At 40.6% G+C, this 21,841-nt stretch overlaps 3 protein-coding genes across 44 annotated transcripts in view; 1 reads left to right on the top strand and 2 right to left on the bottom strand.

Annotated features, from left to right (window-relative positions):
- REXO5 (RNA exonuclease 5) overlaps positions 1-11,285 on the bottom strand; it is a 43,579-nt gene extending 32,294 nt beyond the window's left edge. For 13 of the 36 annotated variants that reach the window (XR_012429351.1, XR_012429352.1, XM_015442119.4 and 10 more), the window contains exons 1-5: positions 11,213-11,285; positions 10,696-10,835; positions 4,536-4,648; positions 2,466-2,592; positions 1,304-1,400 (exon numbers count right to left, since the gene is read on the bottom strand). Coding sequence is in view for 18 of the 36 variants with exons in the window: in XM_015442119.4 (XP_015297605.3) it covers positions 1,304-1,400; positions 2,466-2,592; positions 4,536-4,648; positions 10,696-10,833 (475 nt within the window). In the remaining 18 variants the exon portion in view is untranslated. Of the gene's footprint in view, positions 1-1,303; positions 1,401-2,465; positions 2,593-4,535; positions 4,649-10,695; positions 10,905-11,036 lie in introns of those variants that run through there. The other 23 variants (XM_045382993.3, XM_074027964.1, XM_074027969.1 and 20 more) reach the window with 14 other exon arrangements.
- Positions 11,286-11,289: 4 nt separating this feature from the next.
- On the top strand, positions 11,290-21,404 carry ERI2 (ERI1 exoribonuclease family member 2). 5 transcript variants are annotated; one of them, XM_005591410.4, is made up of 9 exons: positions 11,290-11,354; positions 13,782-13,849; positions 13,941-14,019; positions 14,529-14,656; positions 16,088-16,244; positions 17,052-17,152; positions 17,418-17,499; positions 18,094-18,182; positions 18,376-21,404. In XM_005591410.4, the coding sequence occupies exons 4-9, from the start codon at positions 14,633-14,635 to the stop codon at positions 19,714-19,716; spliced, it is 1,794 nt and encodes a 597-aa protein (XP_005591467.3). In that variant the 5' UTR covers positions 11,290-11,354; positions 13,782-13,849; positions 13,941-14,019; positions 14,529-14,632; the 3' UTR covers positions 19,717-21,404. The 5 variants fall into 5 exon arrangements, with proteins under 5 accessions (XP_005591467.3, XP_005591468.2, XP_005591466.3 ...); XM_005591411.5 differs by having other exon boundaries at positions 13,936-14,019; positions 19,229-21,404; XM_005591409.4 differs by having other exon boundaries at positions 13,936-14,019.
- ACSM3 (acyl-CoA synthetase medium chain family member 3) overlaps positions 20,585-21,841 on the bottom strand; it is a 34,212-nt gene continuing 32,955 nt past the window's right edge. For 2 of the 3 annotated variants that reach the window (XM_005591413.4, XM_074027979.1), the window contains 2 exons: positions 21,255-21,374; positions 20,585-20,859 (listed from right to left, as the gene is read on the bottom strand). In XM_005591413.4, the coding sequence (XP_005591470.2) occupies positions 20,773-20,859; positions 21,255-21,374 (207 nt within the window). In that variant the 3' untranslated portion in view covers positions 20,585-20,772. The remainder of the gene's footprint in view (positions 20,860-21,254; positions 21,375-21,841) is intronic. The other variant, XM_005591414.4, reaches the window with a different exon arrangement.

Genomic DNA, 21,841 nt, shown 5'->3' with positions numbered 1-21,841 from the left:
TAAAATAAAAACAAAGCCTGCAGGGTGTGGCTTTAATCTGCCTTTCCAGCTTTGTCTCTCATCACTGCCTCCTCCTGTTCTTCTCAGCATGCCCAACAAGCTGTACTCTTCAAACATGTCAAATTTCTTTTTCCTGATTACATCTTTTCTTTCACAATGTGATGTTTTTACTTGAACCTAGAATCTCATGATTACTCTGTGATTTAATCACAGATGTTTAAAATACAATGCAGATCAAATCAAATACAACTGCAGATCAAAAATGGGCATCCATGAGAAGAAGAGAACAATGGAAGGATAGAAAATTAAAAGTGGGGATTAGGACAGAGGATAATACAAGCACATTTCTAGAGGAGATAAGAAATCAAGTTACTCCTCACTACTTTTTCAACACTGGTTGATATTATTCAATTTCTGAACACAAAATACAGTATCATTGAACAATACCTAACCTTACTATATGCAATGAACTCTGATAAGTCCTATACTATTCTATCACTCACCTCCTGGAAAAACCAAAAAGGTTAGCTAAAACTTGCTAATCAGACACAACCCATAGTTTGAAAAACACTGCTATCATGAATCTTGCAGCTGGCTAATATCTAAACCTCCTGCCTATTTATTCTTCACTGTGAGTAGTATCAGCAAGTATCCCTTATATTAGTGAAAGGCATGATCTTCCTTCCCACCTGTACACTGGTGAGTACAAAGACCCAGTGACAGTTTAGAAATTATTCAGAGTAATTCATAACAGTCCAATGTTAGTGATACCCAGGTATCCTTAGCTATCTAACCAGATGGTTTCTGAGGCATGAACCCTGGCTGTGGTTCCTGCTATCTAACCTCCCTGGGTACCTGCCCAGTTTTCCTTAAAAGATCTGTTCTTGTGGCCCAGGTATGGTGGCTCATGCCTATAATCCCAGCACTTTGGGAAGACAAGGCGGGAAGATCACTTGAGCTCAGGAGTTTGAGACCAGCCTGGGCAGCACAGCGGAGCCCCGTTTCTCAAAAAAAAAAAAAAAAATTAGCTGGGAATGTGGCACGTGCCTATAGTTCCCCAGCTACTCAGGAGGCTGAGGTGGGAGGACTGCTTGAGTTTGGGAGGTCAAGGCTGCAGTGAGCTGTGTGATCACAGCACTGCACTTATGCCTGGGTGACAAGAGTGAGACCCCATCTCAAAAAAACAAAAATTGTTTTTGTGCTTAAGTTAGTTAGAATTGAGTTCTGTTGTGCTAAACCTACTTACAATCATATCCACATCTTTTAGAGTGAGCAAATCATCAAACCAGCATCATAGCTATACCTTCCATTGTCTTGGGCAGATCTCCAGCTCTTTGTTTTGTTTGTAGCCCAACAATATCAGCTAGAAAATCAGATGATGGTGGAGGCAAGCGGAATTTCTGAAAATATATTAACAGGTTTTAAAAAAATGGTTGAACAGCTAAAATACTGTGAAAGGCCTGGACTTTTATTGTCAGCTCAGTGCTTTTAAAGTTCTAGACAGTAATTGTTAGCATTTTAAAATGAGAACTGTTTCCTTAATATAGAAAAGTGACTAAGTAAATGAAGCCACACAACGCTAATCGATCCCTGTGATTATACATCGTAAAAAAGACAAACTTTAAAGAAACGTACAACTTAGACAAGAAAAGTCCCTTTGTATTTTCAAAGTTCTTCCAAATCTATTATTTCATTGGAAAGCATGCCATTGCCATCAGAACAGATGGTACCACAGGGCAAAAAGGTTGAGAGCTTCAGCTTCAGGTTCACCTGGGCTTAAATTTCAGCGCTACCACTTACAGGCCAGAACTTGGGCAAGTTACTCAGTTTCTCACATACAAAATGGAAATTAAAAAGTATCTATTTATAAGACTATTGTGATAACTGAAGATGATATGTGTAGCATGTGGTCCATGGTTAATAGAGAGCCTGACACACAGGGAGTGCTCAATAAATGAAAGCAAAAAAAGAAAATGGTGACCCAGGGAAGTTAAATTAGGGCTCACCAACTCAAATGCCTTCAGGGATAAATGGATGAAATGGGTCACTAGGAAATGGAAGAGGCTATGGGAAAATGGAAAGCAGGTGCCTCTTTTTAAAGATGACAACTGCTATTCAGTTCCATATACTGTTTTAAGGGTGCCCAATCTTGTGATTTTTTTTAAAGAGAGGTAGAAAACACAGCTTGTATATATATTTTATAATTTCTGAAAACACCATAGCCCAAATAAAATAGAACAATATCAACCTAGGAGCTACAGATTATAACCTGGGAATAAGTGTTTGCCTAGATTTCCAAAGAAAATCAGAGACAAATCTACATGAGGCCTCTAAGGTCCTTTTGCTTTATATATCCCCTACTGTTTGTTCAGTTAGGTTGCCAAGGAGCATGGTCCCTGACACATGCATTAGTATCAGAATGGGAGGACAGACTCAGCCCCTAGTGCAAAGTTTTCTTAACTTACATGTCTGAATGCTTTTCGAAGACATCCAAACTCCAAATAGAACCTGTAAAAGTGTAGCTGACTCATTCCCTGCAGAACAAAAACCACTACGTTGTTTAGGTGGTTTTGATGAAAAAGCTGGCACCAGCTGCCGAGAAATCAAACCAACACAGTTAAGAGAGATGGCCTTAAGTCAGTTACAGGCATATAGAGGGGAAATAGGGGAGAAGGAGCAGGAAAAGCAGTGCGTCAGAGTGAGTAGAATTTATCATCATTCACTATCTGCCTGAAACTGGAAGACAGCCATTATTGCACAGAATTCAAATAAAGATCCATAGAGATAAATACTTATTGCATTCAAATCAAGTAAAATACCAAGCAAAACACAATGCATTTAAATTCACTGTCCTATTGATTAAGATTTGTTTGGAATCAAACAAAGTCATCCCTAAGATCCCAACCTACTCTGCAGTCCTTCCTAAGCCAGGTAATCAAATGGCTGGCTTTAAGAATTTCAGTTTTGGCCGGGCACAGTGGCTCACGCCTGTAATCACAGCACTTTGGGAGGCCAAGGCAGGCAGATGACTTGAGGTCAGGAGTTCAAGACCAACCTGGGCAACATGGTAAAACTCCATCTCTACTAAAAAAATATACAAAAAAATTAGCTGGGCCGGGCGCGGTGGCTCAAGCCTGTAATCCCAGCACTTTGGGAGGCCGAGACGGGCGGATCACGAGGTCAGGAGTTCAAGACCATCTGGGCTAACACGGTGAAACCCCGTCACTACTAAAAATACAAAAAATTAGCCGGGCGTGGTGGCGGGCGCCTGTAGTCCCAGCTACTCGGGAGGCTGAGGCAGGAGAATGGCGTAAACCCGGGAGGCGGAGCTTGCAGTGAGCTGAGATCCGGCCACTGTACTCCAGCCTGGGTGACAGAGCGAGACTCCGTCTCAAAAAAAAAAAAAAAAAAAAAATTAGCTGGGAGTGGTGGTATGTGCCTATAATCCTAGTTACTCTGGAGGCTGAGGCAAGAGAATCACTTGAACCTGGGAGGTGGAGGTTGCACTGAGCGGAGATTGTGCTGCTGCACTCCAGCCTGGGTGACAGAGCGAGACTGCATCTCAAAAAAAAAAAAAAAAAAGGTTAAATCCTGCTCCACCCGTTTTTGTAAATAAGACTATTGAACTACAGTCGTGCTTATTTGTCTGTGTGTTACATATGGCTGCTTTGGGCTACAATGGCCAAGTTGGGTAGTTGCAATAGAGACATAAAACCTACCAAAAAAAAAAAGTTTTAGATAAACTGACAGACTGATGGCTGTAATTGTTGATGGAGAAGACAGTTCTCAAAGTAGCTAGCCAATTCATAACAACCTCTCCCAGGAAGATGTATTATTTGTATACATACAAAACATTTTTCATAAGACACTTAATAATGGCACCAACAATATCAAAATAGTAAGATTCTCTTTTTTTTTTGTAGGGACTGGGTCTCACTATGTTGCCCAGGCTGGTCTCAGACTCCAGAACTCAAGCAATCCTCCCACCTTGGCCTCCCAAAGTGCTGGGGATTACAGGTGTGAGCCACAATGCCTGGGCTCTCTTTGTCCTTTATTTGTAAAAGAAAGAAAAAAGATTAACTAGAATTCTTCACAAATCATTGTTATTTCAACTGAGTCTGCATCAGGTGAAACAAACTAAAATACCTATAGTAGCCAGACAGATACTGTAAATACGGGAAGCAGGCCAGGTAGGACATTGGAGTATACATGTCCCATATAATGGGGGAGACCACCACTCAGCTTTGACAAATTGTTGCCATGTGGGAATATAGGGATAGCTGCCATTTTTGAGTTTTTGGAAGAAGAAAAGGTAGATTTTTATATAGGAATTTCCAGAATTAACACTTGGCAGACATCATGAAAAAAATTTAGGATGTGCTGTAGAGCAAAAAAGTAATGTTGATAAGCCAGTTTGAAACCTCTGGTTTGAATGATAGAGCCTTGGGAGAGGTTAAAAAAAAAAAAAAAAGAAAAGAAAAGAAAAGAAAAAAGAAACCTGTGGTCAATACCCACCATTTAAGTTCATTTCATACCTGGGTTTTGGAACATTGGATTTGCCCAGAACTGCATACTTAAGCAATTCACACAGCTGGTCATGGGTTACTTCACAGTTGTCAGTAAATAAAATGGTAGATAAGCGGGCTTTCTGCAAAGATTAATCAGGGCATAGCAAACAATTATTGGTTATCAAGAATACCAACAAAGTTAGTTATTAAATTATTCTAGCTTCTGATTACTTTAACATCCAGGTATATTCTAACATAAGGAAGTTCTAATTAATTGAAAATGATGGTATAAAATAACAATATGTGGTAGGTATGACATTATTAATAAAATATTGAACTATCATTGACACAAAATCTGAATTATAGATACTTGGTTACATGCTAGGAATAGGATAAATAAAACATAATTCATGCTCTCAAAGAGTCCATTCTACTAGGAGGAAAAAGCAATAGCTAATTCCAACATAGTGTGGGTAAGTGCTAATACAAAGGTATAAGAACAAGGAGTCTAACTGCTTTAGGGGTCAGAGAGTTTGGGGAAGGCTACTGAGATGAAAATACTGAGGCTAAGCCTTGAAAATGAGTCTACCCTGTTGGTGGGAACATCACATTCAACATGTAGTATAGCTTGGCAAGGAGCCAAGATTGCATGTTGCATAGTAGTGGAGGTACAAGGAGAGGGAAGCAGGAGCCAGATCATAGATCAATGCGGCCTAAGCTAATGAATGAGAATTTATCCCTGGGCAACAAGAGTTCAGTCAAGCTCCCAATCCCTTTAAAAAGGCTTTGAACTTATACTTGTTTTTGTTTTTTCTCTTCTGAGATAGAGTCTCACTCTGTCACCCAGGATGGAGTGCAGTGGCGCTATCTTGGCTCACTACAACCTCTGTCTCCCAGGTTCAAGTGATCCTCCCACCTCAGTGTCCTGAGTAGCTGGGACCACACATTAGCTGGGACCACAGATGTGTGCCACCACACCTGGCTAATTTTTTTTGTATTTCTGGTAGAGATGGGTTTTCACCATGTCACCCAGGCTGGTCCTGAGCTTAAGCCATCTGTTCTCCTCAGCCTCCCAAAGTGCTGGCATGAGCCCCCACGCCCAACCTACAGTCACCACACCCAGCCTATATTTGTTTATTAAAGTAATTAGTGTTTGTTATAAAAGATTCAATAATAGAGAAGTGTAAAATAAATGATACACAATAGAGAAATGAAAATAAAAGTCACCTCAGAGATAATTAAAATAAAAGTACAACTCAAAGGTAATCACCACTTTCCTTTTGGTCTGCGAGGCAGCAGAGTATAGCAATTAGAAGCTCAAGCCCTAGAGTCATACTACCTGAGTTCAAACACCAGGCTCTATCATCTTGGACCAGTGCCATAGCCTTTCTAGGACTCAGTTTCTTCATCTAGAGAGTAATTATAATTTTATTTCATTAAATAATTGGGAGGACGAATGAAATAGTTCAAGTACAATGTACTGAGGCTAGTGCCTGATACAAGTACTTAATAAACATCAGATGGCCGGGCGCGGTGGCTCACGCCTGTAATCCCAGCACTTTGGGAGGCCCAGGCGGGCGGATCACAAGGTCAGGAGATCGAGACCACGGTGAAACCCCGTCTCTACTAAAAATACAAAAAAAATTAGCCGGGCGTGGTTGTGGGCGCCTGTAGTCCCAGCTACTCGGGAGGCTGAGGCAGGAGAATGGCGTGAACCCGGGAGGTGGAGCTTGCAGTGAGCCGAGATCGCGCCACTGCACTCCAGCCTGGGCGACAGAGCGAGACTCCGTCTCAAAAAAAAAAAAAAAGTAAAAAAAAAAAAAATAAATAAATAAACATCAGATATTATTGCTAATTTCTTCCCATGGTCTTAAGTTAATGTTAAACTCTTATATTAGCCAGACACAGTTCTGATCACTTTACATGCATTAAATAATTTAATTCTCACAACTTTTTAAGTGTGTACTACTATTATCCCCATTTCACGGATAAATTGGAGAAACAGACAGATGACAGAACCAAGACTGGAATGCAGGCTTATCTCTATACTATATAGCCCCCAGTGGATTTTATCATTCTTTTTTGAAACCAACTCCCTACTCCCGAACTTAATCTGTGAGTATCTTTCCATATCAGTTTAAAAAAAATAACACATCAATTTTAATACTTGAATAATAGTCCATTTTCTAAATTTACCTGAAAATTTATAATATATCTGAAAAAAAATCCTTATTGATAACACTGTTTTGTTTTTTAAATTACAAACAACATTATGACGAACATCCTTGTACAGACACCTTTGTACATCTATCTAATTACTTTCTTAGGATCAATTGCCGGTTCAAATGAACTCTTGAAAGAATATGCCAGTTTGTTTTTACCAAATAAAAACATGAAATTAATAAGGTGAGACTGAGCAAGATGGAGTCTATAGGGCGGTGAGTAACCCTGGTTGCCAGGCATGGGATGTCAAGAGCCGGAGTTGGGTGAGGGTGTCCTGCAGAGGAGACAGTCCAGGACTAGGAGCAGAAGACCAGGACATTCATGCAGGAGGGTGCTCAGGTGTGGGGTGTCAAAGCCTCAGCAGCACAAGGAGGTCACCCATACAGGAAGGAAGGGAGGGCAGTGAGGCCAGATATCAGATGTCAGAAACTATTTAGGGTAAGGAGGGCATCAATGCTGAGGGACAGTAGTGGTCTGTTGCAGGATTTAAAGCCTGAACAGGATAAGGGTATAAACATGAGAGGATGGTGGCAGCTACCTGTCATAGGATGAGGGTGCTCACAAAGGAAGATGACCTGGTACCAGGGAAAGCACATATGGGCCTGGAATATCTTTTTGTGCCAGAAAGTAATGATGTGCCCAAAGAACGGTGTTGTCATGTCAAAAGTCCACAGAAGCTAGCTTAATGACAAAATCTTGGATATTTAAAGCATCACAATCCAGTAAAAGATAGAAACACACTGAACAAAATAGGTACTATTGAGTTCATACTGATAAAAAAGTAAATGCATAAGCCCAAAATGTTTGAGGAAGGACATTACAAAGAGAGCTGGGAACAGTGGCTTGGGCCTGTAATCTCAGCTACACTGAGGCTGAGGTGGGAGGACTGTTTGAGCCCAGGAATTCCAGACTAGCCTGGGCAATATAGCAAGATCCTGTCTCAAAAAAATAAGTAAGAATGAAAATTACAAAAAGAAAAAGATAACTTTAGAGAAGTTTAGTAGAAACTACCTTAATCGAGGTATCAAGGTTAATATCACCAGTAACGGAACAAATCAAATTGTGTACAATCTGCAAGGGAGCAGAGTATCACTCTTGTGATATTCCTGCTAAAGATGTGTATAACCTGAATCTAATCAATGAAGAAACAGACAAATCTAATTTAAGGGACATTCAACAAAATAATTGGCCCAGGATTATTCAAAAGCAATAAAGTCATGAATATCAAGGGAAGACTAAGGAACTGTTTGAGGGAGACATGACAAATTTAACACAATTCTAGACTGGATCTTATTGCTAAAAACAGTCTTATTCAAACAACCTACAGACAACTTGGATGGTATCTGAGGAGCAGATGGTCATAATATATCCATGTTAATTTCCTGATTTTGATGGTTGTACTGTGATTATGTAGGTTTATGGAAAATATATAATAAGATATCTTGGCGGTGGATGGAAAAAGACCATTGTGTCAGCAACTACTTTCAAATGTTGGTTGAGGGGAGGTTTTGATACTGTTCTTACAATTTTTCTGTAAGTTTGAGATTGTTTCAACATAACAAAATATGTGATTGTCAGTCTCCTTACACTTCTTACCACATGAACATTAAACTTTTTTTGCAAATTCGATAGGCAAAAAAACTGGAATCCCACTTTAATAAAAAAAAAAAATTTTCAGCTGGGTGCGGTGGCTCATGCCTGTAATCCCAGCACTATGGGAGGCTGAGGCAGGTGAATCTCTTGATCCCAGGAGTTGGAGACCCTGTCGCTCTTTAAAAAAAAAAAAAAAACAAAAGGCCAGGCACAGTTGCTCATGTCTGTAATTCCAGAACTTGCAGAGGCCATGGTGGACAGATCGCTTAAGTCCAAGAGTTCAAGACCAGCCTGGGCAACATGGCAAAACCCTGTCTCTACAAAAAAAGAAAAATTAGCTGGTGCAGTGGCACACGTCTGTAATCCTATCTAATTGGTGGAACTGAGGTGAGAGGATCACTTCAACCTGATAGGCGGAAGTTGCAGTGAGCTAAGTCCAGCCTGGGCAACAGTGAGACTACCTCAAAAAAAAAAAAAAAAAAAATCACATCCCTAATCCCGCTCTCACATATTATATAACTTATTTTTATCACTTGTCTCTGCCCACTAGAATATAAGACCTACTAGGGCAGTGAACTTTATTCACTGATGTACCCCAAGCACCTAGGTCAGTGCCCCAGCACATGGCAGACAATAAAAAACCAATGAATGGCTGGGTGCAGGGGCTCATGCCTATAAGAGGCAGAGACAGGAGGATCCTTGTCGCACCACTGTAGTCCAGCCTGAGTCCAGCAGAGCAAAGACCCTGTCTCAAACACAAAAACAAACAAAAAAGCCCAATGAACGACTAAAGGGATGAAGTATATTTAGTTCTCAATAAATGGAAGGGTATGGTAGCGATAATCACGCTTTTTTTTTTTTTTTTTTTTTTTTTGAGACGGAGTCTCGCTCTGTCGCCCAGGCTGGAGTGCAGTGGCCCGATCTCCGCTCACTGCTAGCTCCGCCGCCTCCCGGGTTCACGCCATTCTCCTGCTTCAGCCTCCCGAGAAGCTGGGACTACAGGCCTCTGCCACCACGCCCGGCTAATTTTTTTTTTTTTTTTTTTTGTATTTTTAGTAGAGACGGGGTTTCACCGTGTTTGCCAGGATGATCTCGATCTCCTGACCTCGTGATCCGCCCGCCTCGGCCTCCCAAAGTGGTGGGATTACAGGCGTGAGCCACTGCGCCCGGCCGATAATCAGCCTTTTTATTCCTCTACTGCAGTGGTCCCCAACCGTTGGCACGAGGGACCGGTTTTGTGTTAGACAATCTTTCCACCCACTGGGAGAAGGGCTGGGGGGATGGTTTCGGGATGATTCAAGTGCATTACATTTATCATTAGTCCTAGAACTCTCGTATGCAAAGTTCACAATAAGGCTCACAATAGGGTTGGCATTCCTATGAGATCTAATGCCTAGGTGGAGCTAAGTCGGTAATATTTGCTCGCCCACCGCTCACCTCCTGTTGCTTTGTGGCCCGGTTCCTAACAGGCCAGCTGTGGACAGTGGGTTGGGGACCCCATGGGCAGGCAGGCACCAGTCTGTGCACAGGGGGTTGGGGACCCCTGCCCTACGGGAATGTAAACTGCAGGAGGGCAAGGAATTGTATTTTTGTGCCCCGGGATACTGCTAGAACATAGAACAATTCTTGGCACTGAGAAGATGGCAACAAATATTTGTTGGACGAACATTCCTATTATGCGCCAGGCACTGTGCCATTTTTTTTTTTTTTTTTTTTTTTTTTTTTTTTAAGAGATGGAGTCCTTGTTATATTGCCCAAGCTGGTCTCGAATTCCTGGCCTCTAATGATGCTCCCGCCTTGGCCTCCCAAATTGCTGGGATTACAGGCGTGAGCCACTGCACCCGGCCCACTATCCTAGTTTATTTATTTATTTATTTTTTTGAGACGGAATTTCGTTCTTGTTGCCCAGGCTGGAGTGCAATGGTGTGGTCTCGGCTCATTGCAACCTCCTGCTCCTGAGTTCAAGTGATTCTCCTGCCTCAGCCTCCCAAGTAGGTGGGATTACAGGCGCCCACCACCACGCCCGGCTAGTTGTGTGTGTGTGTGTGTGTGTGTGTTTGGTAGGGACAGGGGTTACTCCATGTTGGCCAGGCTGGTCTCAAACTCCTGACCTCTCAAAGTGCTGGGATTACAGGCATGAGCCACCGTGCCCGGCCGACTCACTATCACTATCCCAGTTTTAAACCGCCAATGACAGCCTTGTGTCAGGAAGGTGGTTGTACACTCATTCCTATTTTAATGATCAGGGATCAGGTTCGGAGAGGCCAGGGCGGAGACCCAACCCGCATCCAGGGCACCCGACGGCGGTTGGGCGAGAGTCCGGGAGCTCCAAACCGCCTCGGGCCGCCTGCTTGGGCTCCACGTTGCTCACCTTGGCCTCGGGCTGACTCTCCTCGAGATCCCAACTGGCTTTCATCGCCTCAGCCGCCCCGACCAGCTTGTTTGGGGCCTGCCTCCTTTTCCTGACCTTCCTGGGGTGTCTCTCGGTCCCTTCCCTCTCTGGCTCCATGGCTGTGGAGAAAGATCAGCTAGAGCTGGGGAAACTCCAGCGCCCCTATCCCCCGCGTGCCGCCTCCTAGCGGGAGAGCTGCACGGGCTTGACGGCTTTCAGTTTACCGAACTATCCCCGTCCCCCTAAAAAAGCAAAGGTGCCAACGATCTCCCCGTTCCGCGGACTGGACACCCGCGCCGCTCTAACCCAAACGGCTTTACCGTCCGCATCGGATACCGGATTCCCAACGGTTCCCCAACGGCTAAAACGGGCGTCTGCCTGGCAAAGAAAGAAGGAGGTGCTGCCGAGCGGCTTCCCCTCCTAAAACCACTCCCCCCACCTCCCAGCCCGGGAAACGCAGAAGAGACGCCGGGCGGAGAGCAGAGGCTGTCCCCACCTTAGCCACAGCCGCCAACAACAACCGCCCTCTCAGCCTCGCGGGCGGTTTGAACGGACCGGAAGTAGAAGTCGAGCGACTTCCGGCAGCTGGACTTGGAACAGCAGGGAGTGTTGGGAATGGCGACGAAGCGGCTCGCGCGGTACTCGAGGGGGTTACGGGTGGGGGGCGGGTAGCTCCGGGTTCGGCGCTGGCGTGGGCGGCAGAGCAGGGCACGGCAGGTGGCATCTGCGGTGACGGCCTCCATTACCTGCAGCCCCGGCGTCTGCGACCTGCCCTCCCTGGCATGGTTGGAAAGGCGCCTCCCTGGACCTCGGTCTTCAGCCTTGGGCCGCCTTCTACCCGAGGGTGACAGGAGGAGGCCTACAAACCCTGGGGTCTTGACTGTGTGGCCTTGAGCCAGTGCCTGCCCATTTTAGGCCTCGGGAAACGACTGGACGCGACAGTGCCCTGCAGACTAGTTGGAGGTCTCAGGCAGGCCACACTGAACCCATCAAGGTGTTTAACCTGTTTGAAATGTTCGTTCCTCGGTGCTGTAAAGAAATAGAACTTGAACTTAAATTTATTTAGTAAGGTCATTTTTACTTCCTGCAGAAAGGGTACACTTGCCAGCAGTTTTGCCAGGAGACTGCACTGAATAAAGGAGACAGGGTCATTTATAACGTGGCGCGTCCACCCTACTGCTGTGTCTGGTTTCCATTGGCTGGAACGGGACCTCACATTCTGTGTTTGTCCGGATTGACTAGCAACTTAGTACTTTTTAGAAGAGGCAAAGGTAGAGGAGAACAAAGGAAGGAGGAAGTAACTTGTTGGAATGCTGAGAAAGGTAGAAACACTTTCAAATAAGGAAGAGGAACAGGCTATGACCTAATGTTTGATTGGATCAGTATAAGCATGCCAGGGCAAATATTTAGGCTAAATTGTGGGACCTAAGCACATAAAATACATTGATTTCTTTATTATGGCTATCAGATATTTAAGAATGTTATCACAGGTCTTTGAATAAATTTTGCTCTAAGAGAAGTTACTATTCCTAATTAGACGGGGAAGGAAGTCTTTGAAGAGGAACCTCTGCTTTACTTTTTACAAACCCATTTTCTAGTGATCTTTATTTATTTATTTATTTTTTTGACACGGAGTTTTGCTCTTGTTGCCTAGGCTGGAGTGCTCTGGTGCTATCTCAGCTCCCCACAACCTCTGCCTCCCGGGTTCAAGTGATTCTCCTGCCTCAGCCTCCCAAGTAGCTGGGATTACAGGCTTGTGCCACTACGCCCGGCTAATTTTGTATTTTTGGTAGACACGGGGTTTCTTTATGTTGGTGAGGCTGGTCTCGAACTCCCGACCTCAGGTGATCCACCCGCCTAGGCCTCCCAAAGTGCTGGGGTTATAGGTGTGAGCCACCGTGCCTGGCCTAGTGATCCTTTTAATTCACAATATGAATCATTGTGTCCTCCCTGATTCCTGGACGTGCTGTGCATATTTCTGATTACTAGAAGGATGTAATATATTAGCAAATAGCATGAGCTTCAGAATTGGACAGTCTTGGGTTCACATTACCAAAGCTGTGTTCCTTGGCAAATTAAGAATCAGTTTTCTCATCCATAAAATATAGGTAGGAAAAGTTTCTAGCTACTACACTTGCTGAGGATTAAAGGAGGCTGTCATCTTAGTTTAGTACCTGCTATGTAGTAAGCAATTAATAAATGATATTTATTTTCCCAAATCCTGGCACTTCCCTCTCTCAAACACAGAAAACTATAGGAGGTGTCTGCCTAGTTAAAACTCAAGCAATCCACCTGCCTTGGCCTCCCAGAGTGCTGGGATTACAGGCATGAACCACTTTATCTGGCCCTGTCTTTTGTTTCTTTACCCAGATTTTTAAGCTGGAAGACTGAACCATGTCCTACATTGTCTTGTCTTCTTAAAACAGCACTGTACACATAGCAAGAGCTTAAAAAATGCAGGGGGAAAAATAAGATTTTCAGTGCATTTTTACCTGTACAATCAAATGATTGTAGGAACTCAAATAAGTTCCTCAGTATTACTATAAAATAAGGGTAACATAAAATTAGTGTAAATTGGCTGGACACAGTGGCTTAGGCCTGTAATCCCAGCACTTTGAGAGGCTGAGGTGGGAGGATCACTGGAGCCCAGGAGTTTGAGATGAGCCTGAGCAACATAGTGAGACCCTGTCTTTACAAAAAAAGAAGAAAAAAAATTAAAGCTAGTGGGCCATGGTGGCACGCGCCTATAGTCTTAGTCAGGAGACTGTGGTGGGAGGATTGCTTGAGCCCAGGAGACTGAGGCTGCAGTGAGCAATGATCATACCACTGCACTGCAACCTAGGTGACAGAGCAAGACCCTGTCTCAAAAACAAAACCAACAAATTAGCCTAATTTGCAAATATATACTTTCGAGGCCTATGCAGGTAAACCCAAAGTCCAGTTCAATTTCCCCTCAGTCACAATAAATAATGAGATTCTTGCCCAGTACCATTAGTCTGGTAGCCTATTCAAACAGGAGTGTGAATGAGTTTGTTGATCATATTTGGATTGCTTCACATTTTTAGGCAGCTTGGATTAATTAGGAGAAAGTCAATTGCTCCAGCAAATGGAAACCTAGGAAGAAGCAAATCCAGTGAGTAGTATGCTTAGTTTCTTTGCGTTTTGTAGCTTTGCATTTTCAGCACTGGTAAAGCATAAGAACAACTTGATCTTTTGCAGAGCAGTTGTTTGACTACTTAATTGTCATTGATTTTGAATCGACATGCTGGAATGATGGGAAGCGCCACCATAGCCAGGAAATAAGTAAGTCTGGGCTACGAATGGCCAAAGCTGGCACTAGATGAGTCACTTTAAAGTTTATAGATATAAATCAGCCAAGAGTTTAAGAAAACAGGATGGTCTGTGCATTGGTAATTTAATGTAAAACCTGTGTTGAATAAAGAAGAGCAAAATCCCAAATACCTAAATGTGTTATTATATAAAATAGTTGTTTTATATTACATACAACACTTCAATGGCATAGAAACTGAAAAAAAAAACCTTTGCAAAAAAAGTAAATTTTATATTCAATATGGTTTTTATATTTAATTATATTGAGTTTTCTTTTAAGACAACATGCTTATGACTTCAATATTTTGATTTATTCTTTAGCATAACTTTATTATAACCTTTATGGCACACTGCTTTGGTCATTTTAGTATGCTTTTACTGAAAACTGGTTGTTTAATTAAAATGGTAACATGTTTAATTTAGGATGATTACAGGATTAAAAATTATTTATTCAACTGTCAATTGATTATTCTTTCATTTAGTTGAATTTCCAGCAGTGTTGCTGAACACATCAACTGGACAGATTGAATCTGAATTCCAGGCTTATGTTCAACCTCAGGAACATCCAATTCTTTCAGAATTTTGCATGGAATTGACAGGCATAAAGCAGGTATGATGCAAATCTTCAAATTCAGAGGTCAGTTTCAAAAAGAAAATAAAAGCTATTATACCATTTGGAATTAGATTTATTTAGTGTTAGGCATGATGGCTTATGCCTGTAATCCCAGCACTTTGCAGGCTGCTGTTCGAGAATTGCTTGAGGCCAGGAGTTTGAGACCAACCTAGACAACATAGTGAGAACTCCATCCCTACAAAAAAAAAAAAAAAGAAAATTTAGCCTGACTTCGTGGCATGTGCCTGTGGTCCCAGCTACTTGGGAGGCTGAGGCTGAGGTGGGAGGACCACTTAAGTCCAGGAGTTTGAGGCTGCAGGGAGATATAATCTCAGTCTATCCTGGGCAACAGACCTTGTCTCTGAAAATAAATAAATAAATAAGTAAATAAATAAATAAGATTAGTGTTATTCTAGATTCAAGACTCGATTTATGTATTTATTTATTTATTTTTCAGACAAAGTCATGCTCTGTTGGCCAGGCTGGAGTAAGGTGGCTGAGTTCATTGCAACCTCTGCTTCCTGGGTTCCAGCAATTCTCATGCCTCAGCTTCCTGAGTAACTGGGACTATAGGTACATGCCACCACACCTGGCTAATTTTTATATTTTTAGTAGAGACAGGGTTTCGCCATGTTGGCCAGGCTGGTCTCGAACTCCTGACCTCAAATGATCTGCCCACCTTGGCCTCCCAAGGTGCTGGGATTATAGGCGTGAGCCACCTCAGGACTCGATTTAAAAAGCAAAGGAACATGCCTGTAATCCCAGCACTTTGGGAGGCCAAGGTGGGTGGATCACCTGAGGTCAGGAGTTTGAGACCAGCCTGGCCAACTTGGCAAAACCCCGTCTCTACCAAAAATACAAAAATTAGCCAGGCATGGTGTTACACACCTGTGATTCTAACTACTTGGGAGGCTGAGGCAGGAGACTCACTTGAACCCAGGAGGTGGAGGTTGCAGTGAGCTGAGATCTTGCCACTGCACTCCACCCTGGGCAACAAAGCAAGACCTCGTCTCAAAAAAAAATTTTTTTTTAATTAAATAAATAAATAAAAAGCAAAGGAAGAATAGTGTTATAAAAATGAGGATCAAATTGATTTTATGGAAATTAAGTGACTCAAATTTGTCTTTCATTTCTGTCAGTCTGGGCTTAATGATCATATTTCTCTGTGATTTTAGTTTTTATCAATCTAATCTTTCTTACCTTGGTGGGTTCTATATAATTTCTTTCCCATGTGTTTTTACCTCTTTCCACTAAATAAACTCTTCTCCAGTTAGAACCACTTTGTTATATCTTCCCACAGTACACTGTGTTTTCATGACTTGGCATTTCTGATTCTTTTAAAACCATTAATCTTTCTCCACAGTTATAAAACATGCTAAATAATCATGGAATTTGATTGTTGAATTCAGCTTTTGTGTCTCTACTCAGGCTCAAGTTGATGAAGGAGTCCCTCTGAAGATTTGCTTATCTCAGTTCTGTAAATGGATTCATAAGATTCAGCAACAGAAGAACATTATTTTTGCTACTGGGGTTTCAGAGCCTTCTACTTCTGAAGTAAAATTATGTGCATTTGTTACTTGGTCAGGTAAAAAATAAGTTATACCTATTAATCACAAATGGGTAGCATTACCACTGTGTGATTCTTTCTTTCTAGTTTTATACTTGCTAACCTAGAATTATATTTGTTAATCTTCTGGGCTAGGATGAAAAGTTTAAATGCCTAGCAGATATTAGCCAAGAAAAGTAAATTCATATGTATTTTTTAAATTAACCTTTTGGAATACCTTAAAATATTAAGCCTGAACTTAAAATAAAAAATCTTTTTAGAGTTCCACTATTATGAATTAAGCAAAGATGATTTAGTGAACACTCTTATCATGCTCTTTTCTAGAGTCTTCATCAGCTCAACATCCTTTGCTTTTATGCTTTGACACTTAAAAGAAAAAAAAATGAGCCATTTAAAGTAGGTTTTTTGTATGACTGTGTTAGAGCATTGCTGTTAATAGTCATTGATAGCAATACTGTGTTATTGATAGCATAGCATTGATAGTCATATTTGGTTTACAGTTACTACAAAATGTTTCATTTCTCAATAACATTAATATTTTCCTGGAATATAGAAAATATAGTCCTTGTAATTTAACATCTTACTCTTCTTTCTGAAATAAGGTTTTACTGGGTGTTTAAGAAATCATTTTGAAATTTAGTCATCAATCCTAACTTGTTAATAGTAAGTTATATGAAGTGAATAATTTTTAGATATTAGCAGAGCAATGAAATCTTACTGTTCTATTTTATATGATCTTACAGCATTCTATTTGTAAATGGTGGCAGCATAGGTAAAAAGTGCTAGCATCGTTGACTTTGTTCTATTTTAATGTACCTAATGCAGACTGGGACTTGGGGGTTTGCCTGGAGTATGAGTGTAAAAGAAAACAGCTGTTAAAACCTGTGTTTTTAAATTCTTGGATTGATCTCAGAGCAACTTACAAGGTAACGGTCAAAAATCGGGGCATGTTTACTTTTTTCTATTGAAAAATAATTAACTGTTATCCTACACATGGGCATGGGTTTCTACAAATAAGATATTTTCTTTTGCACTGGTCACATAAGTGCATTTCTTAAAGTATTTAAAAACAACACACAAAAAAATGAGCACACTCTAAATCTAATAGAACTAAAAATTATGAAAAGTAGTTAATACATAGCCTTTAAAATAGTAATATATTTTTAGATATATCTTCTTTTATTTGTTTAGCTTTTCTATAGGAGAAAACCAAAAGGACTAAGTGGTGCCTTGCAGGAAGTAGGAATAGAATTCTCAGGACGAGAACATTCTGGTTAGTATAAATTAAAAATTATGTAAGCCATTTGACTTTTTAAAAATATTTCATATGAATTTCATTTTTTGGTAATGTCATTAGTAAAGGAGATCTTCAGCCTAAAAAAAAAGCTCCTAAACAATTCACATTGTGTTTTCTAAGACTTTCAAATTACCACTTTCATAAACTACTGTAAGATACACTGCCACCTAGTGGCTTTCTAGTTGCTAAAAAGAATGAAAAGAGAGCCAAATCAAATGGAGATTAAACAAGTGCTCAAATAATAGAATGGACTAGTGAAAAAACTGAACAAGACTATTAGATTATTCACAAATCCTGGTTCCTACGGAACGTTGGCCACATTTTGGGAGATTGTCTAATACATTTTCATATCCTCTATAAATGTGGATGAGCTTGTCTTTCATTGGTAATGCTGCCATAGCCTTCCACTTCCAAGACCAGTTTATCATTATTAAAATTAGTAGAGGGTCATAAAACTAAAACTATGTTCCAGTTTCTGCACAAGTGGTGTTTTTTTTAATGTTATTTCTTTAGTACTAAGGAAATAGTACTAGTACCACTAAATTCAGTGTTTGATATCTATATCCTCAGGGTTGGACGATTCTCGGAATACTGCCCTTCTTGCTTGGAAAATGATCAGAGATGGTTGTGTAATGAAAATTACAAGATCGTTGAACAAGGTTAGTAGTGTCTTGCCTCTTTATTCTGTCATCTCAAACTTCATAAACAGTCATACGTTCTTTGAAATGTAGATTTAATGTGTGCAGTCATTTATAAATCAATGACATTTCCTTTTTTTGTCATAAACTGTATACTGAAGAAATTATGAATGCAGAGTTTCTAAAGCTATTGCATTTGTCTGTGGAATCATAGGTTCCCACTAAGAATTCCAGCATTCTGGCCAGAAATTTGAATATAAATCAAGTTGAAGAAATGTCTGCCTGTACCATTAGCATCCAGGGTCCCAGCATATATAATAATGAGCCTAAAAATACAATAAATCCTCATGAAAAAGTTCAAATGAAGTCAATTTGTGCAAATTCTCCTATAAAGGCACAACAGGATCAATTACAAGTAAAGAACAATGTAAAAGCAAGTCTTCACAATGTCAAAAGTTGCTTATCTGTTTTTAATACTAAGTCCTCTACTTCTCTGGGGCAGTTGCAGTCTCCTACCTTGAATTCACCTATCTATATGCAAAAGCAAGGAAAAAATGAGCATCTTGCATTTAATACCAAATTTAAGTCTTCAACAGTTGGTTCAGAATTGGTACTTGTTTCTACCACCATTCCAACTGTTCATCATGTTTCTGATTTGGAAATGAGCTCTACTCTGGACAGTTTACCTATGTTGGCTGATTGGGAGGATGTGGTTTTACTGCCAGCGTCTCAGCCTAAGAAAAACATAGACTGTACAGTTCCCATTAGTGACTCAGACTTAGAGATTTCATTTAATTCTGGAGAAGGATTAATGGTTTTGAAAGAATTGGAAATGCCAAGTCATGAAAACTTTGGAGACATAGAGGAAACTCCTAAAAAATCTGAGACTTCTAACTCTATTGTGTACAAGAGTCCTCACACTACTATTTATAATGTAAAAGAAGCCAAAGATCCAGGTTCAGATATTTCTGCCTTTAAGTTACCTGAACACAAATCAGGTACCTTCAACAGAGTTAATGCCAGTATGTCTCATCCTTTAGTTTTGGGGAAACATTCTCTTCTTTCAGGTGGTACCAAAAGGAATCCACGCAGTTCCCAAGCTTTCCCACCAGCAAAAAAACAACCCTTCACTATTCATGAAGAAAAGCCTACATCATCTGATTGCTCCTCAGTAAGAAGTTCTTCCTGGAAGCATCTCCCACCTATATTAACTTCTACAGTTAACCTACAAGAGCCTTGGAAGAGTGGGAAAATGACACCTCCCTTATGCAAGTGTGGTCGAAGATCTAAGAGACTTGTTGTTTCTAATAATGGACCAAACCACGGGAAAGTCTTCTATTGTTGCCCTATTGGGAAATACCAAGAAAACAGAAAATGTTGTGGTTATTTCAAATGGGAACAAACACTTCAAAAGGAAAGAGCCAACAGCATGGTTCCATCTCATTCCACAGGGGGAGTCACATTTAATTCACCAGAAACGAGCCATATTTGTGACAGAAATTTAAGTATTTTCACCAAAAATTCTTTGAGACTCAGGCCTTCAATGAGGAATTGATAACCTTTCATGTATGAATCCTAATTGTTCCTTGAATTTCCAAACATGAGTATTCTGATAACATCTTACGCTATTTTATTTTTATTTTATATATTAATGTTTACTGAATTTATCATACTTTCTTCAGGAACCACAAATGTAATCTTTTGTAAACAGTATTTATTACATATAATAAGCAACAATAGTATATGATCCTTCTTTTATAGTTAGACCTTGAAACAAGTTTTTTTTTGTTTTTTTTTTTTTGAGACGGAGTCTCGCTCTGTCGCCCAGACTGGAGTGCAGTGGCGCGATCTCGGCTCACTGCAAGCTCCGCCTCCCGGGTTCACGCCATTCTCCTGCCTCAGCCTCCGGAGTAGCTGGGACTACAGGCGCCCGCCACCACGCCCGGCTAATTTCTTTTTGTATTTTTAGTAGAGACGGAGTTTCACCGTGTTAGCCAGGATGGTCTCGATCTCCTGACCTCGTGATCCGCCCGCCTCGGCCTCCCAAAGTGCTGGGATTACAGGCTTGAGCCACCGCGCCCGGCCGAAACAAGTTTTAAACTATTTTTAAATTATTTGCAAAAAATGTGACTAATAAAAATCCCTGGTCTATTTTCAGGTAGATTCTTGTACTTTGAGAATTATCATAATCTTCTGATATTTTATATTTTTCTAAAAACTTTTACAAGTTCTTTAGTTTTATTTCACGGCTTGAACATTGGTTCTGATTTGTGTATCAACATATCAAAATAATTAGTCAACTAAAGTTTGAAAATCTATGTAGCAGAGATTTGGTTCAGAAACTGCTTCTATACTATACATTTAAAAATCAGCAATTGATGACATTTTTATATTAAGAAATGATAGGAACATTGACACTAATGTGGAGGAATTTGCCAAATATTTTATTTCAAAATTTAGCCTCTGATATCATAACCACAAGATATTTTAAAAAATCAACAGTTTCTAAGCATACTACCACAGTTTTTATCACGTCTCCATCATCCTGTGGTTTCTAGAGATTGACAGATACTATGTTTGTTTTATAGATATGGTAATTAATGAAACAAATTTAAATTGTCTTCCATTCTTTCTTTCTCAGTTCATTTCTTTTTGTCTTCCCACTGATAGTCTTTGGCAGCTCTTGAATAAATTCTACCTGTTGGCATCAAGAGGAAGAAAATTAGCCTGGAAATTTTTATCTTTACATAAAGCCAATTATATAGCAGTTTGATTATGAATTCTAGGTGGAAGAATTAGAATAGTCTTTGGAATGGGTTTTGGGTAAAACCAAAATAGGGAAAAGGGTATTGTTAGGAAACTTGTCTTGATATTAAGTATTTACTGCAAGTCCAGTAAGCCAAAGGATCAAACAAAATAGGTTCAGGGTTTCATTTTAATCTCAAAGATTCTGATTTTTACCCATATGTCATCAGTTCAGTTTGGGACATGTGGTGTAGCATGTGTGAAGAAAATATTCATTAAAATGTAAAAATAAACAGTTGAAATTTTCCATAACACTGAGCAAATATTTGTTATAATTAGGATGCCTACCTTTCTGGGATATTTGTAAGGTGCTGTAGTTTTTTTAACATGCTCCTGAATCTCCTTTATTAGTTGTTCTTGATCATGTGACTTGTAATCAGGATTTAGAACAATAAAAGCCTTTACTACCTAAAATAAATATTTGAAACACCAGGAAAATGAGTTATGCATTTGTATGTTTTAGTATGTCTTGTGTGCTTGCTCTGAGAATCTACATGCCTGGTGGGGTGGGCCAGTGTGTTTTAATAAAGTTTGATCCCAGATCTGTGCTCTTAAGCCAGCCAGTTAATTCACACATTTCCTGGTTTGTACCTAATACAGGAGAGCCTCTGGGACCCCTATAACAACCCAGCCTGGTCCAGCCTAGCCCTCAGCATGGGGATTACTTATAAACAGTAGTCACGCCAAGTTTGCCATGTCTTTGTTGAAGGGAACAGTTCACAGAGAACATGCAGTCTTTATACAAGGCTGTGAAGATTCCAGCAGCCACTTTTTTATTGCTCTGATCCATTTCCATGGTCCTTAGGAACAAGAGTAGAAATCATGGTGGCCTTTAACTGGTAGAAGCCAAGAAAGACATTATTACTTTATGCTTA

The sequence above is a fragment of the Macaca fascicularis genome, chromosome 20, assembly GCF_037993035.2.
Source record: "Macaca fascicularis isolate 582-1 chromosome 20, T2T-MFA8v1.1".
Classification (NCBI taxonomy): domain Eukaryota; kingdom Metazoa; phylum Chordata; class Mammalia; order Primates; family Cercopithecidae; genus Macaca; species Macaca fascicularis.
This window is presented reverse-complemented; position numbering and strand designations above follow the sequence as displayed.